This window comes from Micromys minutus, assembly GCF_963924665.1.
Source record: "Micromys minutus genome assembly, chromosome: 1".
NCBI lineage: Eukaryota > Metazoa > Chordata > Mammalia > Rodentia > Muridae > Micromys > Micromys minutus.
Genome location: NC_137969.1, coordinates 97,210,725 through 97,232,618, shown reverse-complemented (window position 1 = coordinate 97,232,618; position 21,894 = coordinate 97,210,725). Strand labels below are relative to the sequence as shown.

Sequence of the window (21,894 nt, the reverse complement as noted above, 5' to 3'; positions counted from 1 at the left end):
ATAATTCGAAGAGCTCTGGGAAGCATAAATATGTGCAAACATGTGGAGAACCACGGCTGCAACCCAGGTACGTAGCATCCCATCCTGCTCAGGCTTCCCTCGTGCCCTCTGTAATCCCTCCTTCTCATGATCTCCCTCCCCACGATAGCTAGCCACTGATTTACCCCACCAGTAAAGATTAGCTTATGTTTTATGAAGTTTTTATTAATGTAATCAATATATCCTATTCTGAGCCTGTTTTTTTTTCGTCACGCAATTAGTTTAATACTCAGTATGTGGTTACGTGTATTGATAATGGATACCTTTTGATTCTGGCTAATTTTCTTTTTTAATTATGTGGCATCCTGGTTTGAATGTATCTCTGTGAAGCTCAGATGTCAAAGATGCAATTTCTCAATGTAGTAGTAGTGGAAAGGAAGGTCTCGTGTTAGGTCAGCTTTCTGTTGCTGTGACAAATTCCCAAGACATTCAGAAGAGGAGAAAAGATTGATATAGGCACATGTCCTCAGAGGGTCCAGCCCACACTTGGCTGGATTCATTGCTTTGGAACCATAGAGAAAAATGACATTGAGGGGTGTGGCAAGCGTTCACTCAGTTTCTCAGCTCAGAGTGACCAGAAAACACAGGGACAGATGAAGGAGCCTTCGGGAACATGCCTCTATGACATAATTATCATCCCCACCTCTGAAGGGTTCCATGGCCTCTGGACAGCACCATAGCTGAGGATCAGGCCTTTTGATGGAAGATATTCTGTTCAGACGAGCAGGAGGAACTCCGGTTCTGAGGATAATCCTTCAAGGACTGATGTAAGACTTTCTTGAGTGGAAAGCTTAGCTATGAGAATTTGGGATAATGGGCTTGGGCCCTGGTGCAGGGGTTCAGATGTGAGTTTTCTCTGCTGAGACATGCATTCCGTGACTGTATCTTTCAACCCTAGACATTTCAAATTAGCCCGACACTCTTCGATAAGTGTCTACCTTATTGTCTAAGTCTTTAAATGCCTTTTGTATTTAAACATGTCGAGCGTTTGAACTTTACAGTCTGGATCTGAAAAGTCTGCAGTTCCGCTGAGGGGTCTAATTCTTCCCTTTATTTCTCACAGTTGCTTACTTGCTTCTAAGGAGTCACTATGTGCCTGGCAGGGCCTGGGGGAGTCCTGTGAAAGTCAGGTATGGATCCAATACTGCAGAGAGGATTTGTGTTCGCTTCTTCCAGGCACCCTTGTGCCTTCCTACTCGGGACCACTTGAAGTCAATCTATTTCCTGCAGCATGCTAGGAATATAAATTCGAAGTAGCAGTGCAGGCTGAAATGCCTCTGGTGTGTGAGCTGCAGGACAGCTTGCCCACCATTAACTCTTCTCTCTACTGTATGCCTCAGTCCTGTGCATGCCTTTCGGTATGTTCTGCACCCTGACTGCCATTTCTGTGTGCATGTGGGCTCTCTGTTGCAGTATTACAACACTTGCTTTTATTCTCTTTCCAGAGTCTAAATCAAGACCCTCAAGCACTCCTGTAGTTCTGATTCACTACCAAGCAGATTTAAAAAAGCAAATGAAAACCAACAAATAAGCAAGGAAGAACAAAGGCCTCAAACTCAAACCCACCTCAAACTCAAGGTAAATCCACAGATGATGCTAGACTTATTTATGGGGTTTTTGGCTCTAATCCCACTTAGGACTTTGGGAATTGTCTGCCTAATGCTGTCTTTGTGGTGCTTCTGGGTTAGTTTGGAATTCCACCTCCCAAGGTGGGGTCAGCATCCTACATGGCTCTTCTCTGCTGAACCAGAATTTGCCTTCAAGTTTGCAAGATTAAAATCATTCAAAACGATTTGTGCATTATAGGCCAGACTTTCTACCTGGGCTAGCATATGCTTGGATAAGTTCAGGTACAGGCAGCTCCTGCAAGGTCATCAACATACTGCAAGAGGAAGACACGGGGTGGTATTGGCATTCAGAAGAAACAGGTAATCTTCTCCGGCATGAGGAGTTAAAGGGGATTTACTGAGAAGACAGTGCTTTGGTTGAGCCTTATGGTTGGGATTCCAGGAGCACAGTGTCTCCTTTTACTGACAAGAGGCAAATCTATTCTCTCCCACTGTTGTGAATGAAGTGCAAAGACCTGGGAAGTTGGTTGGGGATGCTGCCGAGGACCAGTTGCACTTTGTCTTCACAGAGCAACTCTGTGGGTTTGAACTCTGGCACAAATAAATAAATGCTAAACTATCATCCCAAAGAGGCACATACTCTCTGCCCTACCTTCATCTGTCATCCCTGTGCCATCAGTCAGGGTGGGAATTGTTCCTCTCTCCAGGGGGCCCAAAGGGCTGACCTGGACAGATTTCAGCAGGAAAAGTAGTTAAACAGTAGGAGAGATACCACCCTAATCCCACACACAGACTGCTTGTACATCCTATCTTGATGGGTGGATATACCCATGAGCACCCTACCTTGGCTGATACATACACCCTTGTGCATCCAACTTGACGGATATATGCAATTATCTTCATTCTCTTTACTGGAGAGAGGTTATGGCTAGGGTGAGGTTAGAGAAAGAGTCGAGAAGTCTTCCAAATGAGCTCCATCATATCAGGTCTCAAGACCTTTCGGCACCTGGCTCCTTGGCTGCTAGTGCAAAGCCCATCTTTGGGAGAGGGCTCAGTGCCAAAGCAGTTCCTCCTAGTGGCTTTGGGGAAGATCTTAGAAGTCATTCTTTGTGCTTGAGAACTTTCCCTATGGCTGGAGTATACTCTACCAGCATCTCACTGGCCTGGACCTAGAAGTCTAGTGAATCTCCCAGCATCTCACTAAGTTTAGTGAAGCCACCTGATCCTGGAAGGCATCTTTCCCTATTGTACACATAGTTGGGGGTTTCTAAGCTTGTGGTAGAGAGCATGCAGGAGACTCTGAGTTCAGCCATAAGTTCCGAACAAGACAATCTGAAAGTGCCCTGGCTTCTCATCGATTTCAGAAAAAGGAAAGTGCTTTGGTGGAAGTGAGGGTATCAATGGAGCCGTCACCCTTAATGGTCAAGTGGGGCACAGTTCGGGCAAATTCTAAGCAAAGCCTAATAAAGAATGAGGGATTCCTTAATCCCCTCACCTGGTGTACAGGTCCTAATCTAAGACTTGGGAATGAGCTGAGTTCCTTTACTACATGGCATTCTTGGAAAGCACTGAGAAAGACACGTGGGTGTCCTCCTGTGAGCAACGTGTCCAAAGGGAAGGTTTTGTTTGTAGCACTGTGCATACTCGTTCTGGCCAGGGACCTTTCCATCTCAGAAGCAGTCGGTAGATAGCGGTCTCGTGCTTTGCCGCTCACCTCATCCCCTTCTCATCTCCAGAGTATGACAGACCAAGCCTTGTCCTGTTCAGGTAAGTTCTTTATCAATAGCTTACCTGTGCATCTAGCAGAATTGACAGCAAGAAGGTGCCTTTTCCTAATGTGTTTTTAAACAAAGGCATTAACTAAGTACATGATGTTTTACTTGGGGGCATCTACAAAGAAGAAATAAAAAAAATCTATTCTTCATATCTCTGTTCAACATGTTTGCATAAAGAACTTAGAAATAAATGGTGCCATAATTCATCAAATTGCTCCCTTCTCCAACTTCTGCGATGAATCTGCAGCTGGGGAAGTCTGTTATGGATGGAGTACGAGTATCTGTACTTCCTGAAAATGTTACAATAACCATTTTTCTCCGTAGTTTATCCTTAAGAGCCAAAGACAGTGTCATCTTGGCATGTCTTAAAGGAAAAGGGATGAAAACTGGCGATTCATGGGTCCCATGTTCTGAAGCAAGTCTTAAGGACTAGGCCAAAGGCTTCAGAGAATTCTGCATTCAACAAACACTCTACTTTATTTGGGGACTTCCTCCTTTAATTAGACAACCTTATCGGTATAAAGAATTTTCTCTTTTTCTTACATGCCCCTATGTGGACACTGCTCCTGCTGAGGAGCTAGCTGATGGGTAAGAAGGCTTAATGCTGACTGTGCAAGGAGACCCGAAATTAAAGTCAGGCAGTGTCTCCTGTGCCTGTGCCCAACAGTAAGGAGTGGAGACAGACAGATCCCAGGAGCTTGCCAGCCAGTCAGTCTAGCTGAACCAGCATGCTGCAGGCTCAGTGACAGAGACAGTTCCAAAAAGAATGAGGCAGAGGGTGATATACGACAATATCAGACGTTTACATCTGGCCTCCTCAAGCATGTAGCATTGATGCATGCACACAGTACACATATACACATACATATGCAACATACCACTCACATGCACACATACATACACACATATGCACACTAATGGACTCGCACAAATGCACATACACACATGCACTCTTGAGCACACACACATACACACACACACACACACACACATACACACACACACAGCCTTAAAGCATTCTTACACTGGCTAGTTAGATGATAGCCTCAAAGAAGTTACCACATCTGATACCAGAAAGGGCACTTTTTAAATGAACACAGTTAAAGTGTGCCCATCCTCATTTCCTTTTATTAAAAGAGTCTTTTTCTTCATCACAGTGAAGTGCGGCTCGCAAGGCCAAAGCAGGCCACTCATGGAGCCTCATTAGCCAGGACAAGGACTTGACTAAGAGATGTCTTATGATTCAAAATGAGCCAATTAGAGGCCTTCCCTGAGGTCCAAACACAGGCTAGGTAGATTTTCTTGGAGTTGCTAATATGAAAACACGGTGCTTCAGCCTTTCAAATTCATATTGTTAGCAAAGAAAAGGAGTCTGTCTGCAGAAGGTAGGCAGAGACAGCAGGAGAAAGGGTGGGAGACACGCTATTATTACTCACAGAGAGTTTCCCGACTTCCACCAAGGCCTGGCTCTCCTAGAGGACTTTCAAACCTTATGTATCAATCAATCTATATCTATATATCCATATATATCTATATATTTATTTATATCTATGCCTATATTTATATATATATAATCTATATATCATGTCATCTATATATCTATATAATCTATATCTATATAATATATATATATATATTGATCTATCTATCTGTATCTAGATAGATAGATAGATAGATAGATAGATAGATAGATAGATAGATATCCTGCTTTGAGTTCCTGCCCTGAATAAGCCCTCTCTCTCCCAAGTGACTTTTGGTCATTATTTTACCACAGTAATAGAAAACAAGCTAGGACACACACTCATTAATAAATATCATGGCTGATTCCAAAGTATTAATTGGGGGGGGGCAAAAGGATTAACATTTTTGGGAAGTCTCAAAGTATGTGTGTGTGTGTGTGTGTGTGTGTGTGTGTATGTATGTGTAGTATATGTGTATGTATGAAGAGAGAAAGAGAGAGGGGGAGGGGGAGGGAGAGATGGTTTAAGCTAAGTTTGAGGTACACAGTCCTGTCATTTAAAGTTAGAAGTATTATAATGATAGAGTTAGTGTTCCAAAGAGTTTCAGAGGTTTTTTTTTTGTTTGTTTGTTTCTTTGTTTTGTTTTGTTTTGCAAAGTAAAAGCTGTGACCCCAGTCAGACTGGGGTTCAGACATTGACTTTGAGACTTCCCAATCATGTTGATCTTATTGCTGTTTCTCCTCCAACCCAACTAATACTTTGGAATCAACAATGCTATTTACTCACGAGTGAGTGTGTGTCCTAGCTTGCTTTCTATGACTGTGGTAAAAATAATGACCAAAAGTCACCTGGGAGGAACAGGGCTTATTCAGAGCAGGAACTCAAAGCAGGAACCCAGGGACAGGAACAGAAGCAGAGATGGACAAACTCCACTTACACTTGTTCCAAGTGGCTTTTTCACCTTGATTTTTCTTTTTCTTTCTTTTTAAAATAAAACCCAGGATCAACTACTCAGTGTTGGCACTGCCCGAAATGGGCAGGGCCCTCCCACATCAACCATTAGTCAAGAAAATGCCCTAAAGACTTGCCCAAAGGCCAATGTGATGGAGGCATTTTCTCGATTAAGCACCCTTGTTTTCAGAAGACGTGAGCTGGTGCACAAAGATTCACCAGCTCACTATGGTTTGAAAACCTATAGAAATAACAAGGGACAAGACAGCACTTGGCCAGAAATTCAATGCACAGCATTTAACAGGGACTAAGCAAGTACAACCCTGCCCCCTTAGTACTGCTGCATTGATGACATCATAGTAGCATCTGCAAGATAACACGTCCATCTGCCCTTCAGATAGCTGCCAAACCTCAGGTGCGCACAGAGCCACCTCATATTAAACCTACATTCCCAGCCTCCTTTGCAGCTTACTGGGGCCTATGAGGTAATTTTGGCTAATGGACCATGAACAGGCAAGGCAGGTAACTTACAAATGGTTCCCAGTTTCCTTACTGGTTTCAACTAGACACTGAGCCCAGCCAAGCCTCATCCATAGGCAAAGCATCACTTTTCTAAGTATTGTGGGAGACAGAACACCAAGCTAAACGGATTCCAGGCTGCCCCAGTCTGGAGCTCTGTAAGCCAACGCTGATACACTTATGCCTCTATTTTATGTAAGGCTAGAGTTAGTATCCTGTGAATACGCAGCTAATACTATAAATATTGTTTACACTTACTCCTCCTGGAAGGCCGCTAAAGGGGGTGGGGACAATAAAACTGGAGCAAAAAGAATTTAAAATAGCTGAAGGTTACCACAGACATGAGCTCTCATTACCAAATGATATCTGACTCCCCCAGACTAAGACAGGAAGTTGTAAATGAACATGGCCCGAGGGGGGGAAGGCAAATTGGGGCATCTGCCATCTACAGTGTATTTCTCTCCCGAAATCTCACACTTTCTGATGTAGGTCTCAGGATAGATTAAGAGTTGTCTCAAAACCACCAGGAAACTCTCTAGAGTTACAAAGCCTCTTCTGCTGGTCTTTTCTGTACAACAGAAAAAAACAAAGTCCAGACTGGAGAGGCTCAGAGGTTAAGAACACTGACTGTTCTTCTAGAGGTCCTGAGTTCAAATCCCAGCAACCACATGGTGGCTCACAACCATCTGTAATGGGATCTGATGTCCTCTTCTGGTGTGTCTGAAGACAGCTACAATGTACTTATAATAAATAAATAAATAAATAAATAAATAAATAAATAAATAAATCTTTTTTTAAAAAAGAAAAGAAAAACCAAAGTCCTGGATCTGACCCCAGAGCCACTTGCCAGACTGCTTCTTTCCACTAGTCTCTCCATTCTCTCCCTCTCCCTCCTCTCCCTCTCCCCTGTGTGGGCAAAGCAGGTGACTGCCACTTATCCTCCTGATGCTGTCTGAGGGGAGCATGAACATCTGGGGGCAGCCACCCTTCTACCACAGAGCACCCAGCTCAAGTGTTCTGGTGTATGTGTTCTACCTACAGTTCCCAACCCTTTGATTTTCTTCTTCGTCAACCACAACACCCCCACCCTGTGACTCCCACCTCTCTCTCTCTGTCTCTCTGTCTCCCTCCCTCCCTCTCCCCCCTCTCTCCCTCCCTCCCTCCCTCCCTCTCTCTCTCCCTCCCTCTCTCTCCTCCCCCCTCTCTCCCTCCCTCCCTCTGTCTCTCTCTCTCTCTGTCTCTCTCTCTCTCCCCCTCCCTTTCCCCCTCCCTCTCCCTCTACTTCTCTCTCTCTCTCTCTCTCTCTCTCTCTCTGTCTGTCTCTCTGTCTCTCTGTCTCCCTCTCTCTCTCTCCCTCCCTCTCTCCCCTCTCTCTCTCCCTCCCTCCCTCTCTCTCTCTGTCTCTCTCATTCTCTCTCTCTCTCTCCCTCCCTCCCCCCCCTCTCTCTCCCTCCCTCCCTCCCTCTCTCTGGAGTCATTTGCAAGTAAAGACCATTCACAGGGCATGGGTTTACAGGGAGCAGACCTAGCCCAAATGCCTCTATTCCCAGCCTAAAGTAATGACAGGCCCAGCAGGATAGCAACCCCTCTCATGGCAGGGATGCTCACAGGTCAGACATCCTAGAAGCTGAAGACAATGTTTGAAGCTATCTGGAGGAGTCTACGCCTCGGAGTCAGCTTTAATCCACGGAGTTTCCTATTCTTGGAAAATCAGCCATTGGAGAATACACTTGCCAAGAATTTCAGACACAACCTTTACTTAGTAGTGATTGTTAGAAACTATTAAGATGCCCCAGCAAAGATAATATAATCCATGGTGACAACGTGCTGGAAGAAATGCCAGCTGCTCCCCACCTCCCCTGCCCTCCCGTGCACTTCCGGAACCTAAAGAACCTGTTTTCTCTCACAGCAGTTCTTAACTCTGCATCTTTCTTCAGTGTCTAGACATAAATGAGCCATTTGCTAATTGTTTAACAGCTTTTAAGGAAGTAGGTGTGGGGGGAGAGGAGGAGAGCAGATGGGTGTTTGCCTACTTGTTTTCCAATTATCAACGGCCAGGCAGGTGCCAGGGAACAGCGCTGACTCTCCAGAAACCTGTGCCATTAAGAGACCCCTCTTTTCAGGGGCCAGCCCCTCATCCTGGCTTGGAAAAGAGCTATTATGGTTATCAGAGCTTCAGCCGACATGGCCAACAAACTCCCCGGGAAAGATCCAGGCAATGAAACTCCCTGTAGGGGCAAGGCCTACCTAATTGGTCCAGGTATCCAAATCGAAAGAAATTTGCCTTCTTCATAAGAAGGGCTCATGCATTTTATGCACCCGCATGGGTTGCAGTCCTGGGTATCCTGTACCCGAATGGGGAAGACCATGGACATCAGGTGCATGGCCAGCTATATTGGATATCATTTTCCTGTTTGACAAGTTGTGGCAGAATCTTCACCTAATGAATGAAGATTTCAAAGAGCCCATCACTGGGTGAGTAGGCGGGACTTCCGGGTCAGAGAGAGGAAGCGGAGGAAGCAGGAGAAAGATACAGCTTTTAGGACAGGAGAGATGATGGGGGATACGATGTAGTTAGGGGAGGCCCCCAGTTCAGTTGGCAAATCCGTCAGATCCATTACTGGAGGATTTATAATTTAGAATAGCTTACAAACTAGGATGCTAGTTGCTGTGCCTAGCGATTGTGTTACCTGTTGATTCTAAACTAAGACTGTGTTTTTCTTCACACAGCATGGGTGACTCAGCTGGGTTCCAGGGAAAGGAATGCTGGCAGGGCACCCCAGCCAGCCTCGGGAATTTGGAAGCACTGGATAAGTGTGGAAGTGGCCAGCCATTGGGACTTTGCAAGCTAGGTGGAGAGATTTCAGACCTCTGGGTTGTAGTGTCTGCTGAGCTGAGACCAGGTCATCCTGTCTGCCAGACTGAGAACAAGCAGGCCTTGCTGGAGGTAGTGTGGATTGGTTTTAAATACTTCATGCTATAAGAAGCAGTCTCAGTGAGGCTCTCCCCAGGCCCTCGCTGAGCTCCCAAGACCTGAGCATCACTCCAGACCTGCTGCTGTTTCTAAAATAGCTTACCCCTGTAGAAGTAGAAACCTAGGCTAGGTCTCTGAATGGAAGACGATCACAAACTTCCCTGCTAAATGAAGTCAAAATCCAACAGCCTAGACTCTCTGTTCCAATCCTATCCTGTAAGCCTCCATCAAGATATACAGAAAACAGCAGAGAAAGGAAAGGGCTTTGCAAATGATGCGCTCCATACTAGACACAACCAAACTCTGTTGACCATAGGGTTTGTAAGCACAGCTAGGATGAAGATGTATCTTATGCTGAGCCCATACTTGGGTGACTTTATGTGTTTCAAATCTATCAGGCACCAAGACCAGGCTAAGCATCCCTGTTTTCTATACATGTCAAAAGCCACTGTGACAGTCTTGAACAATGCCAGTAGGCCCCTCCCTCACCAGCATTTGGTCCCATCCCACACACTTCCACTCTGTGAAGGCAGCTGAGCCCTCAACTGTGACTCTTTCTTGGGATTCTCCCAAATCTTACAAGCTAAAGTTCAAACTTCTTTGTGATCTTCAAATTGCTGAACTCGGCTGATCATTTATCCATAATCAGCAAATGGCTCACTTATATCTGGATACAAAATAAGAGATGTGGTTTTAAGAGCTGCTACAGAAGCAAATATCTCCTACCCCTTTAGAGACGGCAAGGCAAGGTGGGAACCTGTCCTTTATAGGCCTGGAGTTTCTGTATCAGCCCAACTCTCTCACAGGTGACGTACCACACTGACACTGCCTGAGCTCCTCTGTGTACCTTGCTTTCTTTTACTCTTCAAGCCCTTCTCCCTTTTTGCTGAACTCTCTAGATCCTGTTCCTTTCTGTGTATGAATCTCTTCAACCATAAGATCTTGCTAGGATCATGGCTTTCTCTGTGCCAACTGCCTATTCCTCCAAACTAGTGGGCGTTAGTACTGCTCAGTGCTCCCACAGTACCTTCGATGCCCCATATCTAAGCAACAATTGTCTTAACCCACTGTTGCTATGGCAAAATGCCTGAGGTTGGGTAATGTATGAAGAAAAAAAGTCTATTTAGCTTACAGAGTCCCTTGGCAACCACATTTGCCATAATTGTCATGGTAATGGTGCCCAAGATGGGATCTGGTCTAACTCTTAATAGAACAGCTCATTCTTGGGAGAACTTAATCTACACGGTTAACATTAATTCCACCCAAGATCAGTGTACCTAATACCCTAACTACCTCCCATGAGGGATGGCCTCATAAAGGTACCAACAACTTCATTACATAATAGAGATGAATCTCCAAATACATAAACTTGTATGAGATAGACCACCCACTACAATCAAAGTAGACTGCTTTTCAATGTGTCTGCCTTCCTTACAAGTTCCATGTGAACTTCTGGCCTTTGCAATGACTCTGCTCTTCGGAATTCAATAACCAAATAATGTTGAGCTTCTGTAATACATTAAATTTTGTGGATATAATATGTCAGAAAAGAAAGTTAAGACAGTGACATGGCAGTTCCCGCCTAGAGGCTAAGGGTCAGAGTCTGCTTCACACTCTGTAGGGAGTGGCAGCATTGGCTTTACTTTCCATGTGACATTGTCATCTCAAGCCTGCAAGTTTGTGTACCAATCTTCGGTTCTGGGGAGTCAGACCTCTACATGGTACCTCTGGGTTGAAACATTGGAAAATTCCTGCAGTAGAATTCTATGTCTGAGTATAAGCTCCTTTTACCAGCTCTGGAAGCCTCAAACTATCCTGGACAGACACAGAAACAAAGCTTGGTCAAGAAATCCCCAGGAAAGCCATCTGCTTCACAGCGAGCCTGAAAAGTTGGTTCCTTTGTCCTGCCTTCACTGACTCTCTACAGCCATCAGAAGATGGACAATTCAACTAGAAAACAGGGCCCGCTCACTTAACAGTGATGCCAGACCTGGGCTGTACTTTGGCTAAAGATTATTTTAATAAGTTTGGCTTCATAGTATGAAATCACTTCTGCTTTCATAGGCACCATGGCCTCATCTGTCTTCTGTTTTCCAGCACCAATGACCTGGAGAGGCCACAGTTCCAGGGGATAGAAGTTGGTGATTATTACTAGTTAATTCATTCAGTCACATTAGCTGAGCCTCTGTTAGTATTCTCCAAAGCTTTGTCTGTACAACCTGAACATCTTTTTTGAACCTGAATAAATAAGAGGCTCTGTCTTTAGGGGCAGTAAGTTTAAAAAAAAAAAAAAAAAAAAAGCAAACCTGACTAAATGGAAATATGCCCTCTGGAAGACAGCCCCATTGAATACCATCATGGTTTACAACTGGTCTCTGCCTCATAGGCCTTAAGCAATCAGTACAAGGCTTGTGACTTAACCATATTTGATTTGTTACATTCACAGGGAACAAGGGCAGAAGATGGATGTACTTGTACCAGGATCCAACATCACCTCCTCTACGATGCTGTCACTTCCCAGAAATCTGTGCTACTTTGTGAGCACTTTTTCCCCTCAAGGTAGCCAAGGGAAGCTTAGCCCATGCAGGTGGATGCAGTACAAGGCCTTAGTTATCAGTGAGTTAAGAGGTAAAGAACACACACATCCAGGAGTAGGTTTGAAGAACCGGTTCGGTTTAATTGGTGGGAACAAACATTTAAACTTGTGGGGGTAAGGAGAAACTATGGGCTGAATGTACATCATTGGTCCAGGTCAGAGTGTTAGGGATGCCTCATTTGCATAAGGGGGAATTCCAGATGCTGCTGGACATGACCTTATATGGAGAAAGGCTACTGGCTATGGCTATGTGACCTCTGGTGAAACAAGAGTAGGACCACAGGGTTATATGTATCAGGACATGAAAGCCCAAGGTGGAGGAGAGGGAGAGGCCCTACTCTGTGCTAATCTCAGGATGAGATTTCCAGGGTTTGGACAGGCCTCAACCTCATGCCTGCACAAGCCCATAGCAATGGAGCTGAATGATACAATGAAACCTCTGAGGCCACCCACTGAGACAAACTATCCATCTTTGAAAGCTGATTAACTCGGGCGTTTTGTGAAGGCAGCAAAAGATGAACGGATTATATGTTAACAACAACATTTGATGGGCTATCTTACGCCTTTTTCTTTTGCTCCAGGAAGAGTTGAGTGAGGCTCAACTCATCTCATTTACTCTGCCCACTAGCAGAGTGGTACTGGGGCTGGGGAAGGCCTGTGAGTGCTTCATTCAGCTTTGGTGGAGGGTGGTTCTCTTCCACAAACAAGGGGTCACTGCGGCAGAATTTTCCCAACATAAATCCTGAGTTGTAACCAAGTTATCCACCTGTGCCTGAAAGCAGCTCCAAACAGAAGTCAACCTCCCAGACTACAGGAGAGCTTTGATCAGCAAAGCTTCTGACCCCGTTCTTGAGCAGCCGAAGCACTTTGGGCCAGTGCATTAGACAGGTCCCTGTGGCTCAGCAGCTCAGACCCACCCAGGACCTGCTATATCAACTCTACATTTTACCTTGCCCTCTTGGCAACTGTTCATGTGCCTGGCATCTGGGTCTTAGTGAAAGAAAATAAAAGTATAACCTGAGTTTGAGAGCAGGGGGACAAGAATAAATTTTCAGTGCTGTGTGTAGACCCACTGATCTAAACATGTTGGCAGTATTGGAATCGAACCATTACTAAAATCCGTCTCTGATCAATTCTGTCTGAGGTCAGAAGGATGAAGGGAAGGAGAAACTGAAATGGGCTAGCGCTTTTTGGGCCAGATATATTAGCCCCAACCATGGAGTAGATCTAACTCACAGAGTAGGTCTGCAGTTGGAGAGGGAAGGGTTATGACTCTGCCCAGGACAAAAGCCATCTGCTTATCTCTACTGGGTTATATTGTCCCAGCTCCTAGCACACCGCCCACAACACAGCAAGACTGCCAATGGTGCCCACCGAGCGAATAAATAAACTGACCACGCCATGGCTACACCGCAGGGGCACTGAAGGTGAGGACATGGGTCCAGCTGGCCTGCACCACAGAACATATGGGGGGTACTGGGGAGCAGCCATGGGCTTGATGACGCCACCAAGACCGAAGAGAGCAGCAGTAGGAATTGTCCCTGGGCAGCACAGACAAGACAGCTATGTGCACTGTAGGAAAGGGACAAGGGATGGGGCAGAAACACTGGAGACCCACACAGCAATGTGGCCTGGGGTAACCGGGGTATTCTCTATATGAGCTCGCTAGCTGTTGGCTCCTCTGTAAAACGTCAGTGAAACTCAGCGAGGCAGCTGGGGTGGGAGAGCTCTGCTTCTCCACCAATGACACCAACTCCTGGGCTACTTCTCCACTGGTCAAAGTATGCATCATGAAGGTTGTTTGCTTGTTTGGGGGGGCTGTTTTAATTTGTTTGTTTGTTTATTGGACATTGTACATCTCATACCCCTCTGGGCATTCAGCCACTGCAACCACATTTCCCTGTGTTTTGTCTCCTTGGCCAGAATTATTTAGTCCAGAATCTGTGCCTTCTCCAGGGCAAGGCCCAGAACAGCCATGCTCACAGACTCACAGAGCATGGAGACTTGACAAACAGAACTGCAGTGATTCTTATAATAGGGCAAACAACAAGACCAACCTTCGACGTGTACGTGTGGCCATCAGATCCGCAGACCATCGCTGACTGCACCACGGGGCAAGGTTTGCACTTAACCAGATTCGAAGGCCCCACCCAGTGCTTGTGAGCCACGCTCCCCTTCTTTTGCCTGAGGAAGAAAAAAAAAAGAGGATATAAGTTAGTCAGAATTCTGCCCTCCTTGGTGTTTCTCCTGGGTTGTTCCTGAAGAACACAGCTAAATACAGACAGGCAAGCATCCGTGAAACAGTTAGAGGCCCAAGGGATACTAGGCGGCACCCCCATTTGTTCCAAGTCATTAAAACGTGCCAGGAGGTTTTCTCTCTAAAGCATAAAAATCTACCTAATAGCTGAACCAACAAAATTAAAACACTGCAAAACATCACGCACCCACATGTAAAGAACATCACAGACACCAGAAACAAGAGGGACCAACAGTCTGAGCCCCAGTACCTGGTTCAACACATCACACACATCCTGAACTGCCTTCCTACAGCCTTATACTTTCCTGGTGCTGCCAGGAAATCTCCATATTGACAGAAGATGCTACTGTCGGGGCAGTCTATAAAGATATACTCCAAACATCACCGGAAGACTCATCCATGGCTGCAGAATCTCTGGGTACATTTTAAAGCAATTTCAGTAGAGATTTCAACTTGCCACTTAATAAAGGCTCTGTGGTGATGTCACTTCCGCTGCTAACATACCCGTAAGTCTCCTCTTCCGCCCCAGGTCTAGCTTCCCCGTCTCACATTTATCACAAGTGGCACTACCGTGATGTCTGTGTCCACAAGAAAGACCCCATCTCTGTCCCTACTGAGAGAAAGCAGCCTGCAGTTGCTGCTACCTTTCCTCCCTTAGCTGAAGCTGAACTCTACGCAGTTCACTGGCTGTGACTCCCATGGGCCAATGGCTAACACCTTTGCCGTGCCCGTCAACCAGGCTTACCCCAGCACTGCCCATGAACAGGACAGCTATGATTTCTTTGAGGTGTTTTGCTATGCCAACCAGCCCTGAAGTGGTAAGAAGTAGGTTGACTTTGTAGCCAGAGAACTAAGTGGGCACTAGCTCTACCACGTAAGCATGAAGTGACCCTGGCAAGATAGTTCATGCTAAAATCCCAATGTCTCGTCTATAAGGAAAGGAAAACAAAAACTACTTCTGGCAGCTGTTGTCATAAAAACCACAATGTGTTAAGGTTTGAATTCAAAATGCCCCAACAGGCCGAGGTACTGGAGCTATGTTTATGAGGAACATCCCAAAATATGTGATGTACTGTGGCCCTGTTTGTAGGAAATGCTCTGATGGGCTGATGTACCAGGGTCCTGTTTGTAGAAAATGCCCAATGGGTTATGTACTGGTACCCTGTAAGAAATGCCCCCATGGGCTGATGTCCTGAGGGGCTGTTTGCTAGCTGATGTGCCTTCAGGAAATTATTGGCTCCTGAGGGCTCTCATACAACAAACAAAGTAAGCTATGAATGGATTTAAATAAATATGGAATCACAAGTTGCAGGCAAAACCTAGTAGAAGATCTATAGGGAAGATGCCTGTCCTTGGAACTGTATGCTCTGGTTCCCTTCATTTCCAGTCTGAGGAACCTTTGTTTTCTTTTTGTTTTCCATTTTAAAGATTTATCTGTTTGTTATTAATAGGAGTACACTGTAGCTGTCTTCAGACACAGCAGTAGAGGACATCGGATCCCATTACAGATGGTTGTGAGCCACCATGTGGTTGCTGGGAGTTGAATTCAGGATCTCTGGAAGAGCAGGCAGTGCTCTAAACAGCTGAGCCATCTCTCCCCGCCCTCCACTCCCCCATGCCTGAGGAGCCTCTGTTACAAATACCTTCTTCCACCACCCTAATGTTCTATTCCTCCACAGGCCCAGTGTCACCAGAGCCAAAGACTGTGGACTAAAACCTCTGGGTTCTGGAGCCAAAAATGCATAATTCCTCCCGTTGAGTTGCTTTTCTTGGTGGTACTTATTTTTACGGCGACAATTATCACTAGCACAACCCTCAAAACAAGAAGCAATACAAGTGGCAGACATTATAATTATTTTTCCCAATAGATGAGACTCTAAAGAAAGACGTTATCATGGCAGGGAAACACGGTAAACTCTAGGGACCTGGATCTGGAAGGTCTTGAACCACTGTGATGCTAGAAGAAATCAGCTCAGCCAAGTCCAACACTCCCACCCCTCAGGAATTCACCTGTGGTGTCTGAGGTGAGCTGTCCTCTTGCAAATGAGAAGAATGGGGGGAGGGGGAGGTAGAGGAGCACAGCAAACACTAATTGGTTCTTATATGGCCTCAAACATTCATTAGTAATATAAGGGAGGTGGTGGAGTAAGGAGAGTGTGTTTGGAGAATTTCCTAAGAGCAACATCAAAGGGAATCAGTTCATACCCACAGCATAGCTGCCTGAGGCTACCAGAGATCCAGGCTGGAGAGAAAACAATTCTGACCAAAGAATCAGAGAACAAAGTTCTAGGTGGGTCTTTGTCACCTAGGAGTCACCTTGTTTGTTTTACTGAAGAGGAAACTAGAAACTCCAAGAGAGGCAGAATCCTGTCTGAAGTCAGGGATTTGACTGATGGTAAGACCTAGGACCCTCAGAGAGTGCCTAAGGTTGAAGCTTTGCTTTAGTTATGTCTTAGTAACAAGTCTATTGCTGCCATAAAACATCATGACCAAGGTAACTTAAAACAGAAAAAACAAAAAAACAAAACAAAACAAAAAAAATAACATTTAATTGGGCTTACAGTTTATGCTTTTGGATAAGAATGCTGCCCCCACCAAAAACTCATATGTTTGAATGTTTGGTCCTTAGTTGGTGGAATTGTCTGGGAAGGATTAGGATGTGTAGGAGGGGGAGCGTCATTGAGGAGTGGTGTGCTTTGAGGTTCCCAAACCCATGAATCCTAGTTAGTGTGCAGTTGCACTCTTTCTGTCCATCTGTCTGTCCATCTGTCCATCCATCCATTTATCCATTCATCCATCTATCTTTCATCTACTTACCTATTTATCTACCATCTATCATCTTTCATCTACTTATCTATCTATCTACCTATCTATCATCTATCTATCTATTTACTTTGCTGTCTAGCTATTATCTATCTAGCTATCCATCTCCAACTTTCAAATCAGGATATAAGCTCTTAGGTGCTGCATCATCATTATGTCTGACTGCCTGCTTGCCTGCTGCTATGCTACCCACTATGATGATCATGGCTGCTACATATGAAAACTGTAAGCCTTCAAATTAAATACTTTCTAAGTTGCCTTGGTCACTGTGTCTCTTCATAGCAATAGTACCTAGCCAAGACAGAAATTTCATAGTGTTAGAGCTGAGAGCTCACATCTTTACCCTCAAGCAGGAGGCAGAGAATACAATAGGAATAATGCCACTCTTTTGAAGTCTAAAAAGCAGCCTCCAGCGACACACCTTCTCCAACAAGGCCACACCTCCAATCCTTCCCAAACAGTTCCACCAACTAAGGTTCAAATCTTCAAATATGTGAATCTATGGAAGCCATTCTTATTCAAACCACCATAGCCCAGCTCAGTCTAACCTAGAACAGTAGCTTTAAAATTCTTTGAGGGCACTCTTTTGCCCTTGGGCTGTTGGGGGTCTGCCTGCTTCCTCCCCAAGCTACCTATATTGACTTTACCTCTTTATCTTAGATGGGAGACATTTATCACTTGAATTTGTGAGTCACATGGACTTGAGGGCTGCTATTATTCTTCAGCAGGACATGTCTAACTCATTCGGGGCCTGATTCACTCAGCCAGCATATATACTCATGTGAGACTCACCACAGCAGAGGAGCAGGCTTGCAGCACAGGCTTAACATTAGAGTCTGCAATTTCTTCAACAGAGCATCTCACATTTATCATCATTCACATAACACATTGTCTGTCGCTGACCAAGAGTCAGCAAAAACAAAGATACATGCTTACAGTTAGTAGCCCTTTCTCCTGGGTTTGGGTGCCACAAGGCTGAAACAATTCCTGATCTGATCTCCCAGAAGAGCTGTAAAGTGCTCAGGGTTCCCCCGAAGTGAGCATTCCTGGATGTAGTGATGCTTCGGGAGAAAGAAGCTTCAGGGAGTTTAGCCAAAGGCAGGGGAGGAAGGAGAGGGAGAGTGACCATTGCAAAGACTGAGCCAGCAATCAATCACTAGTTAATGACAAGTGTTCTCTGTCTCTGAACCAGAACTTCACTATTAAATTAACGTCTTTGGGGGAGGCAAGGAGGTGAGGGTGGCTGGTACCTACTAGAGTTACGGCAGCTCGCAATGTTCAAGTTATCAGTACTGGGTGGAGGTTTTGCACATGCTTGCCATGTAGTTGTCATTGTGCCGTAAACCCCAGGCTCACTGAATGATAGATGGAGTACATTAAAACTAACATTGATAAAGTTGCTTGTATGTATGCATCCAGGGCTGACTTCTTGGTACTGAATACCTGACTGGTGTCCCCTTCCCTAGGGGAGATGAATTCTCCTACCCTCCGCATTCCTTAGTTACCTATAGTTCTTTGTATGGTGTTGATGCTTAAGGCCCATGTCCAGTGTGCATGTTTCTGTTGTGCCCTTGTTCAGCTTGGTTCAGGCAGCCACGTTGTTGAGGCTTCATGGGTGTAGTCTTTATATTAACAGGAGATGCAGACTCACAGAAATCTCCCTAATCCTTGTCTCCTATGGTCTTTCCACCCCTGTTCTACAATGTTCCCTGAGCCTTAGGTGCTGAATGTTTTGTGCTTGTATTTATTGGCAATGGACTGCATGACTCTACATGTTGATTGTTTGCAGTTTTCTGTTATATAGACTGAGCAGATTATATGTAGGGCCTTGTGTGTGTGTGTGTGTGTGTGTGTGTGTATAACAACAGTTAATAAAGAAAGGCCATTAACTTGAAAGAGATCAAGGAAGGGATAATAAATATGAATTCTTGGCAATGAGCCAGATTTACTTGAGTCTCCTACTTGGGATCTGAACTGTCATTGTGAGGGCTCAGTTATACAATCACCCTTTTTGAGAACATGGCATACTAGCTCTCTACCCGCAGAAGAGAGCACTCACCGGGTGGTCACATATCAGCCCATCTAGAACCACTTTAGATCTTGCAAGCTCAGATGCCAGAGAGCCTTTTAGTACAAGGCCTATACCATTCCAGTTTCTGCTGGTTCCAGAGACTCTGGTACCCCTGTCAGATGGGAGAAATCCTGGGTGTTCCTTATTTCAACCCAGGTGTCGAAATGGTGCTTAACCTGTGGTTTCGCTCCAGAAGCCAAGAATGTAAAGCTATGTGCTAAGGATGTAAGGCAAAGGGGGTTGGCTTCCCTGATGTCTGTGCACACTCTGATGACTCCAACTCAGTACAAATTATTTTAAAAAATGACTAACTCAGTCAAGGCAAGTGACTAGGAATTCTGACTCAAATATTTCAATTTCTGAGTTAATAGTGAGATCCAATAATATTACAATTTCTGAGTCAATAAAGAGTGAGATCCAGTAAAGCAGTCTTGACAGAAACACTGTGCCTCGTGTCAGAGTCAGTCATCAGCACTGGTGACACAGCCTCTGCTCTGGAGGAAGGTCTTGTCAGCCTTTCCTTGGCTACTGAGTTGACTCATCTCTGCCTGGGAAGACTGGGAGGTATCCTCACCACCTGTGGGTTGAGGTCACTGCAAAAAAAAAAAAAAAAAAAAAAAAAAAAACCCTGGTCTATGAGTCCCCTATAGATAGACAACCAGAGCATACACCGCTATGGCTTATAAGCCCCCTATAGAGAGACAACTACAACATCCACCATCATAGCCTATGAGCACCTATAGATAGACAACCACAGCACCCACCATCATGGCCTATGAGCCTCTACAGATAGATAAGCAGGACATCGCCCACCAGCACACTTCCTGTTTACTGAACTGCTCTCCCTCAGTTTTTCTGTAGTAAGTCTACCAAATTTCCCAGCATGTATGTTTCTGAAAGACAAGAGTAGTTCCTAACTACATAATTGATCATTGTGATTCTCATGCACAAACCTCTCCACTTCCTGTCTCCTTGGTGGCACTACAGACTCTGAGTTTGGTGGTAAATTTCCACAGCCTGTCTTAATAGTCTTACAGTTTGCTTAGACCCAGTCACCAACCTGGATGTGCACTAGGATGCTCACCTGTGTATGCCTGTGCATCCACATGTGTGTGTGCATACACACATACACACTGACCATAACTCCCACCTGTGTGTGCACACATCCACAAGTACACACACACACTGACTAGGGCTCCCACCTGTGTGTCCGAAGATCCACATGTGCCCCTCCCCACCCCACATACACATACACATGCATACACACTAAGACTTCCACCAGGTTTTGTTCCACTCACACTCCGCTGTTCCTAGAGCCCATCACTGAGGGTTCGGCCTCATCCATCATCCTTTCCCTGGCATACATCTTCACTCCCATCTACATTTCTCTCCCACCCCCACCCTGCTTTCTCCAAAGGCTAGCTCACATGTCAGCTCACCGGGAAGCCTCCTAAGGTCCCTTCACAGACAACCTTCACCATGGATTAGTAATCACTCCCAGGTCAGAGTTCCCAGACAAGCACTTTGACCCCACCTGGCCAAATAGTGAAGTCTATGTCTATACCGAAAGAGCTCATGCAGAAGAGGATAAAAGCGTAAGAGCCACCATGCTCACCCTCCTCTGCCCTGTCCACACCATGCTCCTCACTGGGTCTGTGGGTTCTATGTCCAGCCAGCTATTGGCAGCATCTATGTCTGCTCTATGTGGCATTCAGATTTGAGTTTGACAGTGGCTTCTGATTGTCACGACAAGTGCCTGTTCTAGTTCAAGCTTTTAATCCATTGCCTTCTCTTAACCTTCTCCCAACCCCGTGACTATCACATGCTTAGTCAATCCTAGCAAGGGTTTTCCAACACTGCATCTTAATCAGACCCTGTGGTGACTATGGCTGCAGCACAAAGTGTCGTTCTATGTCCGTCTTCCTCAGGATACTGTACACTCCAGGAGGATGGTGACTGGTTCTTTCTGGTTATTTGCTTTTAAGAAGACCACTCTCATCTATCCTTCCTCTTCTGCCTTCCTCCAAGAGGAAGGATGGCCAGTTTTTCTGTATTTTTATCCTTTGTTATACAGTCTTTTAAATTCGTGAGAAACACTTAAGTTTAGCGCCATTGATAAAGAAAGGTAATCAAGAATAGAAATAGAGTGTAACTCATCAATGAATGCTACTGGGCTGCACCTAAACAGCAACCAGGTCTTCTAACAAGCTCAGAGGGCTACACAGTACCCTATGTGGATGTCGTGTTGAGTTTACTTTGCTCTAAACATGTTCTTTTGGAGCACCAATCAGAAGACTTCTCTAGAATGCACAAGCAAGCCTGTCTATCTGTACTCAGTGTATGTCTGTGGGACAGCCATGGATTCCATCACACACTTACAAAGGTGACCGGAGAGACCAGTAGGACAGGCTGGCCAGGTCCTGGCAACTCTCTCCCAAGTTGTTCCTACCTGGGTTCTCATAAATGTCCCCTTTCACAGTGGCTTTCCGTGACAAGGTGGTCTGATGACATCAGCTATGACCTAGCCACTCACTTGCCATTGCCGACTGGCGCCATGGTCAGGGCCCACAGCATGAAGGTGGCAGAGCAATCTGGTTTTTTTTTTCAGCAACAAATAAATTTACCAACATAATCCTGCTTTATGAAATTCAGCAGTTTCTGTCAAAATATTTTCATGGCAAGAGAGGGGGGTGGACTGGGTATGGGCGGCTGATAAAAGTGCACACAGCAGACGGTGTTGCCTTTTCTTCCAGTCTCTGAAAGAGGACCCTCTTGTTACTCGCACACAGCACGCAACCATGTTTGAGTGTCTCTGGTAGACCTGCTTCCTTCTGCATGTGAGAAGCTGTTGAAGGGGTAAA

At 45.3% G+C, this 21,894-nt stretch overlaps 1 protein-coding gene across 1 annotated transcript in view; it reads right to left on the bottom strand.

The window, feature by feature from the left end:
* SPOCK1 (SPARC (osteonectin), cwcv and kazal like domains proteoglycan 1) overlaps nt 1-21,894 on the bottom strand; it is a gene marked incomplete at both ends in the record, with an annotated part of 466,604 nt that overhangs the window by 109,917 nt on the left and 334,793 nt on the right. Inside the window, one exon of the mRNA XM_080941295.1 lies at nt 13,940-14,066. Coding sequence (XP_080797421.1) covers nt 13,940-14,066 — 127 coding nt within the window. The remainder of the gene's footprint in view (nt 1-13,939; nt 14,067-21,894) is intronic.